Source organism: Perissodus microlepis, chromosome 3 (assembly GCF_051167445.1).
Source record: "Perissodus microlepis isolate ML-2025 ecotype Zambia chromosome 3, ASM5116744v1, whole genome shotgun sequence".
Classification (NCBI taxonomy): Eukaryota; Metazoa; Chordata; class Actinopteri; order Cichliformes; family Cichlidae; genus Perissodus; species Perissodus microlepis.
Window position 1 is genome coordinate 34,577,573 of NC_140463.1, and position 9,363 is coordinate 34,586,935.

At 40.8% G+C, this 9,363-nt stretch overlaps 1 protein-coding gene across 3 annotated transcripts; it reads right to left on the bottom strand.

Moving 5' to 3' along the window:
* Positions 1-426: 426 nt before the first annotated feature.
* Positions 427-8,458, bottom strand: tp53 (tumor protein p53). Of its 3 annotated transcripts, none has more exons than XM_084924175.1 (11): positions 8,329-8,458; positions 7,347-7,474; positions 7,162-7,246; positions 6,856-7,044; positions 3,622-3,796; positions 3,215-3,327; positions 2,594-2,703; positions 2,275-2,399; positions 2,104-2,195; positions 1,952-2,022; positions 427-1,103 (listed from the first exon to the last, which is right to left on the bottom strand). In XM_084924175.1, exons 2-11 carry the CDS (start codon positions 7,433-7,435, stop codon positions 1,007-1,009), a joined length of 1,146 nt encoding a protein of 381 aa, XP_084780301.1. In that variant the 5' UTR covers positions 7,436-7,474; positions 8,329-8,458; the 3' UTR covers positions 427-1,006. The 3 variants fall into 3 exon arrangements, with proteins under 3 accessions (XP_084780301.1, XP_084780299.1, XP_084780300.1); XM_084924173.1 differs by having other exon boundaries at positions 7,162-7,270; XM_084924174.1 differs by lacking the exon at positions 8,329-8,458 and adding an exon at positions 8,158-8,278 and having other exon boundaries at positions 7,162-7,270.
* Positions 8,459-9,363: the final 905 nt, after the last annotated feature.

A 9,363-nucleotide genomic window follows, 5' to 3' on the forward strand; every position in this document is an offset into this window, starting at 1 on the left:
TATACAAAACTATTTTCCCCAAATAATCAAAAACAATAAGAGGAATGCCTTTTACCACATCGTTGGCAGTGTAAAAACTGTTTGGTCAGCGGGGACATCAACATGACGTTTAAATGCAAACGTGAGAGCTCACATTCACTTCCTTTTATAAAAAAAAGGTCCAAAAGGGGAAGAAAAAAAAATTGTTCTCATTACATCTATTTACGGTGTGACTACTCAAGTAACACTAACTTATAACATCAGACACTTGTCTTTTTTTTCCTCCTGCAATAAAATCTATACTAAAAGACTGTTAGTTCAGGGGATGATCCAGCCAGCCCCTCATCTACCAAATCTAACTGATAATTAAAAGAAAATGTTCCCAACAACAGGCGAAACAAAAAGAGTGATAGTGAAAACTGATACATTTGCATTTATTTATTAAAAAAAAAAAAAAAAAAAAAAAAAAAAGCCCCACTAAAGAATGATCAGTTAATACCATGGGTTAGTTCTGTTTTACACAAACATGATTACATATTGCATATGAATCAAGGTTGCGCAGAGGTGGTTGCATTTCCCAGACAATCACGCAAAATTTCTTTTCTTTTTTTTTTAAAAAAATGACATGGTGCGACAGGACTGTAGCACAGTAATACAGCAACATCAGAGGCAAATTCCATTCAAGTTTTCCAAGCCTAGCCTTGAACTTTATTTAAATAAACGGCAGTGACTCGTTATGACAAGGATCATTCTAAATCTCACTCAAACCATGCTGAACGGCTCTAACCCAATTAGAAACATAGGGTTTTTTTTCCAAAAACTTTTTTTTTTTTAAAAAGAAAAAACATAACTGAACACAACAGTATGTCAGTGTACAGTGACTGATCAGGCAGTACAGTTTCAGGAACCGTTTTAACTGAGGCAGGATGGCATTTTGGTTTTTAAATGGGCATTTAAAACCTGAAATAAACCTGAAGGCTTAGACAAAAACGTGACGTTTGTTTTCGAAATTGAGGTGATGGGCATCTTAGTCACTGTCACTCCTCTCTCCTCTCTGCAGCAGCCTCTTTCCACTGGAGGGCACGGGAACCTCATGCTTCACTGAGACCTTTGACTTGCTTTTGCTGCAGAGAGAAAGCAGGGTTAGAAAATGATGCAACATATTTAGGATCAATGTACATCCCAGTGCACTCATCCAAGCTGCTAAACCGAAAGCATAACTTCCGCTTTGAATACCCAAAAGGTTACAGGTAGCACAAACACAAAACCATGGCATGGCCAATTAAATAGCCCATGTTAATTTACTCTATGCTACCTTTGGGTATTCAACACTGGATGCTTCATTTTTGTTTTCATCTCAAAGTACCATGACAGTAAAACTCAGAAAGCACTGAGCTGCATCTGTATAACCCTGAAGTTGCTGCCTGTAAGGAGTTTGTTTTAAATTAGAGCCCTCATGCAGCCATTTCTGATCTCTACATTAACCGTGGACACGGGTTGTCACCCTATACTTACACACCTGATATAATACTGGGATTCACCCTACGTTGTAGCAATGCCAAGTTTACAGTAGTTTAAAAGTGCTCACATCAAACAATGTGAAACCAGAGGGTCAACTTTGTTTTCATACAACATGAAAAACAGACACCCGGACCATCAAGACGACACGGCTAATTTATTACAAAAACTATGTTTCGCTATAGTGTGAGCATCATAAACAATACTTAATGTGGAGCTATGCTGGTATGTGCTTCAGTTTACAGGATGTGCAGCATGGTTAACAACCACACACAGCGACCTCTAGTGTCAGGATTAGGAGACTCCAGGTTTTGATGAAAACAGGATAAATTCTACTACAGTAAAGCCCAAAGGCACACCTGACAACTGGAACTAGCTGAGACCGACTCCCTGTTGTTGTCAGTCTGCAGTAGCTGATGTCATATCCAATAAAAGTTTCCAGGGTGCCTCCTACCTGTCCTTGTCAAGCAGCTCTAAACCGTCATTGATTTTCTTCAACATCTCGTAACGCTCACGCCCACGAACCTGCGGCAGAAATTAGAGGAAAGTCGTGAAATTGAAAGGCTGAGAGAGAATTTCAGTGTACTTGTATGCATATTTACTTACAGGGAGGAGAAAAACCTCCTTGTCGTCCTCCTCAGCACTGGAGGTACATTTGGACTTTTTTGTGGACGTGGTGTCAGGAGGTGGTGCGCTCTCTGGTTAGGAGATATAAATAAATAAATCAGTGAGGTCAGGAAGAAAACAAAACAAAAACTGAAACCAGCATAAACGTACTTCGTTTTTTCGTCTCTTTGGTGCCGCTCTCCTTCTTCTGTTTATTGTCCTCCTCAGTTTTACGGTCCCTGCCTGGACAAGCGCAGACGCGCACCTCGAAGCACCTCCGGCCCAAAACCAGCCCCCTAAAGAAGCACATGAAATGCAGTAAGGGTCAAACAGCTTTTCTGTGCTGCAAAAACAAACTGTAAGATGAGACTTTTCTTGAGCAGTTTTAAAGATAAAATGGGCCAAAAACCAAGATGACCTGTTAAACAACATGACCAGAGAAATGGTTTGTGCTGCGCTTCTGGCCACACATGAGAGAAAACTGACTTACTCTGGAGTCTCCAGGGTCAGGATGGTGAGGATAGGTCTGCGGTTCATCCCGCCCATGCAGGAGCTGTTGCACATGAAGCTCAGCAGGATAGTGGTCATCTCTGAGCCCAACTGAAACAGGAAAAGCATAAATATTAAAATGTACTGCTGGCTCAAGCAAGCAAGAAAGCAAGAAAGAAAGACCCTTTTCTGCGCTGTTCTTTCCAAAGTAAAAAAAAAGAAAGACTACATTTTTTATATTATAAAAGTACAACTTATTATATATCAAGTTATAGCAAGATCATAAAAATGAAGTCTTTTTTTGGATGATTGATTATTATATGTAATCTGTATGAAACTCCACTGAAGAAATGCACACCTGTATAAAAGTGAACGCATTCAACTTATGTGTAAATCGTACCCCTTCCCTGAACTGTGTGGGGGTGTGTTCATGTGGAGAAGAAAAATATTAAGAAAAGAAAAATGTCTAGAGCTCTTGCAGCTCTAGATTGCAACTCTAGAGCTCTTGCAGCACTTCATCCATCCACTGACAAATTTAATGAGACCGATGGAGGAAACATGAATGGGTACAAATCAAAGTTGTGTAGAAAAAGCGGAGATGTGCACAGTTGGACAGTCATACCTGTGGAGGCTCATATGGTACAGTCACACTCTGTCTCTTTGTGTGTAGATCTTCAAAATACTGAGCCCTCTGATTGCCCTCCACTCTGATCAGATGGCTGCGATGCTCCGCAGCTGCATAGACAACAGATTAAAACAAACTGAAATAGTCAGGGATGCACCGACAGTTAGGCAAGACTACATTTACTGTGTAGTCTGTGTTAGTTTTGCATTAGTTAATTATTTAAATATTGTGTGATGACAATTGCAAAGGCTCGTTTGTAATAAATGAAGGGGTTTTTTGGCATCATCCTTAATGTTCGGAATCGATGCATCCTTTCAATCCACCTCCAACTCTTCTGCTCACAGTCATATTTCAACCAATTTGCTTCCCCCCAAAAAAAAAAAATGCTGTAAAGTGTCCCTTACAGTCCTCGTTCTGGTGATGGGGACATCTGCGAACAACATCAGCCACGTGCTCCGTCTTCTTGTACACGGCGGTAGCCCTGAGTACAGCACCCTGAGGAGGCTCCTTGCTCACCAGCACCTCAATGGGACTGGTCTTTGCCAGCTGACAGTACAGTTTGTTGAGCACCTCTGAGTACTTCATAAAAAAATAAAAATAAAAAGTTTTGTTAACATTTTTAGATTCAAATGCCCACCAAAGACAAAAAAAAAAAAAAAAAAAAAAAAATTGTTTAAATCTTTCATCTCAAACAGAGCCAAATTGTTCAACTAGTCCAGGGGTCGGCAACCTGCGTCTCCGGAGCCGCATGCGGCTCTTTAGTCCTTATACTGCCGCTCCGCGTGGTTTGGGAAAATAAATTAGAAGTATTTAGCTGAAGTGTATTTTATTTATGTTAGTTCTTTTTTAACTTGTAGTTCTAAATTGGAAAATTATTGTGATATTGAAATCAAAAAAATAAAATTCTATTGTATTACTTTTTCATCGCTCAAAATAAGCGTCACACTCGCGGAAGCCGGTGTACCCGCCAAAACGCCGTGCATTTATCGAGACTTTCAACCCCAGGTAGGTCAATTATGGATCTTCGGATCCACATTATGTCGGCAGCTGTTCTCCACCGTGAACTATGTTAAAAACAAACACCGCTCACGCCTCACAGACGACAGCTTACAGTCCTGCGTAAAGATGAAAGTGACTTCGTACAGCCCCGATTTGCAGAGGCTGTGCGCAGAGGTTCGGGAGCAGAAGTCCCATTGTAAACATATCACGGCAGACCCGACGATGTTTCCATGAACACGCTTTTCAGCATCTCTTTATTCACCACTTTTCACACACGGTTGCTGTACGTATACAGACGGCTGTAGCTTTTCAGCTCACAGCCCGACACAAACCCACACAACAGCATAGATAGCACAGATGTAAAGGCGGCGAGGCGTGGTTGCGGGTGCCGCTCAGGTGCGTCCGCCTCCCTGCAGCGGCGCTGCACCACCCTTATATATAAGGGTGGTGGCTCACAACAGTTTTTCTTTGCTACATGGATCATTTTAGTTCAGCTTTCCTTTTGTTATATTTCTTTAAAAGTTCAAAATGTGTTAATTACATAAATAAAATGTAACTTTGGTCATGTCCAAATTCATAGACTGCATCCTCCTGAGGCCGCATTTGTAGACCGATTACATCACAGCGACGTGCCAAAGGCTGTCCAGATTTGTAGACTCCTCCGAATGCAGCCGACAAATGCGTCCTCCTTTTCCCCGAATTTGAAGGATGGGTCGGGTGTGTCCTTCGTGGCCTACCATATCCCAGAATTCATAGCGCGGCCCAGCCAAACTCCAGTTTCCAACAATGGCGGCCGCTACTAAGTTTTAAAATTACTCATACTAATCTTTCTGGGTCACAAAATAAACTTTTAACATATTTTCAGGCAAGAAAGTAGCTGTGTAAACATCAAATATCTGCTCGGTTTATCAAGATATCGCATATTTGCAAAAGTGCTTCAACGTTTTCGGAGACGTCTGCTACCCACCAGCTCGATAGCTAGCCGGGAGCTCGAGGGTCACTGAAGCCGCCGAGAACGGCACAACTCCCGGCACATCATTTTCAGATCACTGCGGACTTTCGCTACTCGGGTTAAACGTAATATATAAGTCACTTAGACAATCTAAAAATGTGTTTTGCTTGTTCGTGAGTAAATCTGTTTGGCTGAGATTAAAGTTATTAAATTAGATAAAATAAAACTTTATTAATCCCCCGGGTGGGTTCCTCCTTGGTTTTTACACAGCTGAATAAACGTCAAACAGAAAACTGATTAAACAGAAGTGTGAGACGGTCGAGAATTTACGCCAGTGTCCTGTTATATTTTACATGGCAAGGAGCAGACGGCTGAGTTTATTAAACTCCACCGAGACAGCGGTGACGCTAATCAGAAGGCTAGACCGTCCAATTTCCCCAGCCGTTTACTTCCGGCCTACCCGACCTTCTGAGGACCCGGCCCACGTAGACCGCGAAGGCTGGGTCCTCAGGAGGATGCAGCCCATGAATTTGGACACGACCTTTCTCTGTAGCACTTCATGGATTTCATAACCAACACACCTTAGTTGTTCACACAAAGCATAAAGGTAAAAAACATTATATACAGTTTTATCATCATTTTAGATGTCAAAAAGTATTTGCGGCTCGCAGTGTTTTCTTTTGCGTGGAAATCTGCTCCAAATGGCTCTTTCAGGGTTAAAGGTTGCTGACCCCTGAACTAGTCTTGACTCTAAAACAAAATAATCCAAAATTAAATACATTAACTTTTCTAAGCAGCAAAGCAAAATGAACCAGATTCAAATTTTAACCCTTTCTGTTCTGAGGGTGCAGGAACATGTCCCGTCATGTCAGAGCAGTGCTTTGCAAGCAGAAGGCCCTTCTCCTGCAGACCAGAGCAAGTGGTGGGGGTGGCGGGGGATGACACTGCAGAGCACCCTAACTTTAACTGAGCTAGCCAACCACATTGCACTACATGGTGAGTCACTGAAAACTTCAACACTATTGGCTCTTCAAATGCAGCAACTGACTGTGGAAGTTAAATTTCAGCGAATCGTCACAATGAATAAGATTCCACATGAATGGCACAATGACCGATACCAAAGAATGGATTTTTAATAAAAAGGTAAGATGTTTTTTTCTTCATCTTAAAATCAAGGGATAACTTAAAAGCAGTGACTTTACCAATTTAAGACCTTTTCATTAACAAGCCTCCACATTTTAAACTCTATATGCGAGTTTAACTTGTTTTATTGAATTAAAACAGTTATAAAACAAATAAAATGTGCCCTTCTGCATTAAAACAAACAAAAACAAAACTAAGTTCAGCAACTGCTGCCTAAACTAAAAGCAGCTCTCAAGGTCTTCTTTATCTGTGAGGAAAGCCTCAAAATGCAGCTTTCTGCTCCATGTCATGTTTGGTTGCAGAATAATCGATTGAGAGCACCTTCAAACTTTACATATATAATGCGTCTTGGTTTAATTACTTTGATTCAGTTAAAATGCCCATCGTATTAAAATTCCTGGTGAAATTTCTGGTCGTTTGTTTCATACCAATTAAAACAGATGTAAGACAAATAACATTTATCATCCTGTTTAAGAAAAAAAAAAAAAAAAAAAAAGAAAGTACTGTTATAAGATTTTCTGAGGTCAGATGAACCATAACTTACAGTTGAAGTCACTGATTTTGCTGTTCCAGACTTTTGGAATCTGAGCTGAAACCCACATTCGCCAGGGTAATCTGTCGTGACTGGAACAGTGGAGGCTGGAGGTGTAATGCCGTCTTTTTGCAAAGTGTCATTTGGCAGCTCAAAGAGATTTTCATCAAAGTCTTCAGCTAATTGCTGCTCATTGATTATCTGGAAACAGAGAAAGGGAAGTCAGTTTGCTTCCATGAATAAACATGCATGTTGAAGTCACAGGAATCTCGACAAATCTTTAAAGATGCTATTCTGCAGAAGGTCGGGTAATCACACCTGAAACATCTCCATGGTGCCATCTGGCCTCCAGGTTCCATCATGACCCGTTGTACTGCTGTTCACAGCTGAGATAGTGTCCAAACTGACAGACAGAGATTCAGTCACACTGTAGGAGTAATAATTGCATTTAAAAAAATAATAATAATAAAATTAATGGAAGCTGGCATGAAGACTTTACTCACGGTAGCTGGTCCCACAGCTCTTTAAATGAATCCTGGCTGAAGGGTAGATTCTGGCTCAGCTGTAAATCCTCGAAGCCCTGCTCTGCCATAGTTTCTCTCCCTCCTTTCCCAGTGGTGAAGCAGGCAGGCTGTGGATATCAACAGGAAATGAGCACGGGAGATTAAGTTAATGGGGGTATGCAACAACTCACATCTCCTACAAAGTCTTAATTTAATAGTTTTCCCACAATTTTAATGAAAACAAACTAAATATTGCATTCGTTCGACTTTTTTTAGAAAAAAAAAAACAACACTTTCGCTTTATTATTGTTATTATGCATTTATTTAGTTGTTGCGGTCGAAAAAAAGAAAAACAAAGCCGTAGAAAGAGCAGAGAAAAGCAGTTTTAATTTAAATTATTAAGTCTTGTAAACAAAGATCGTCGTAAAAACAGTTTCTGCGGCACAGGAAATGAGTTCAAAACAAGCAGGCCTTTGACTCGAAGAGCTGCTGACTAGCCAAGTCAACTACGGTTAGCTTAAAAATAAATAGATTTTATAAAAGCAAGAATAATAAGAGAATTGTTCCTTAACAGCGCTTTTAAAGATCATTTAAAGACTAGACCAACTTCTGCCTTTGCGGCCCAAACAGCCACTACGATTAGCTACCTTCCAGTAGTAGGCCGACCTTTTAATTGAATGAAGCTAGCTCGTCGTTTCACGTATGGCCACCGTGTCGACGTCTCAACAGTAATAACACCACGTACACACTTATTTCGAGTCAAAACGTACCCCGAAGTAAATAAACACTGTGCATCCACAGCCCGACTCACATTTATAGGTTGAGGTTGTCGAACTGCGTTAGCATGACTAGCTACTTACGCTAGCGTGACGTTCGGTTAAACGTTAGCTAGCGAAACTGTCGTAAAAAACTTCCCCGTCGTATAAATGTTACTCTCGGGGATTTGCTTTAGTGTATGAGGCATGTACGACCACACGGGTACCTTAAGCGTCCCACTGGTGAGTCACAGGTGACTGCAGAGAGTCAAAACCGCCGACAAGTCAAAATATTTTTCTGCGGACCAAACACGTTGTTGAGGGGATTCCCACAGAAAGAGGAGGAGGGGCTCTTCTTAAGAGTTAGCTTGTCCAATCGCAGAGCTGCTTTTCTGACAAAACGCAAACGAAACGATGACGATGTGTTCAAAACTATCGTGAACACGGCACCGTTCGTAGGAAAAGCGATAAACTTGGTCAAAACCTTGACCTTATAATGGAAAAGTGTCAACGCTTTCATTGATGTGATTTGGTTTTCAAGAGAGATCTCAATAAATGTATCTTTATTATATATTTATTTGAATAAATCCCACCAAACACATATTGTACACTAAAATTGCGATTGCAGTGTTTAAATACTTTCCAAAGTTATCCAAATGTAAAGGCTGAGGCTACGCTATGGGCCAATACATTTTCAATTGTCTTGGTTTTAAGGATCATTCCCTTTTCAGTCAGATCTCTCATATTTTAAGGTTTTCTGATGAGTATTTGAATGTGACATCATAATAACAAGGAGAGAGAAACGAGTGGATGTCAAAGTACAGTTTAATGCTATCCGTATGTTCAACTTACAAATAAGAAATGAAGTCATTCAGAAGGCCAGAAATACTTTCTCTTCTAGTCTAACAAATGAGGAGAGTGTGTTTAGAAGATGGAAGGAACACTCTGAGGACCTGATTAATTAAGAAAGCGAGAGGGAGAGAAAGAGCAGGACAGAAAGAAAGCTACTGAATGAGGAGGTGCAGAGGATTGGTAAGGAGGCAGTGGGGACAGAGGATGAAGAGTGGAAAGGTGGTTGGTCTAGATGACATACACTGTATTGCCCAAAGTATTTACTAACAAGTGGTAAATACACAGAGCAGGGTCAGCAGATACTGAGGCATAAAGTGGGGTCGCCAACTTCCTGTAAAGTCAATCACTACAGAGCTCCAAACTTCATGTGGCCTTCAGATCAGCTCAAAAGATCTTCATGGAATGGGTTT

Bases quoted from the DNA above. Each gene is read 5' to 3' on its own strand.
- tp53 (XM_084924173.1), bottom strand. From the start codon at position 7,435: ATGGCAGAGCAGGGCTTCGAGGATTTACAGCTGAGCCAGAATCTACCC. The intron at 2,704-3,214 runs GTATGACTGTCC...TTCCTGTTTCAG, and splicing joins TACCATATGAGCCTCCACAG to TTGGGCTCAGAGATGACCAC. The intron at 2,400-2,593 runs GTAAGTCAGTTT...GTGCTTCTTTAG, and splicing joins CTGACCCTGGAGACTCCAGA to GGGGCTGGTTTTGGGCCGGA.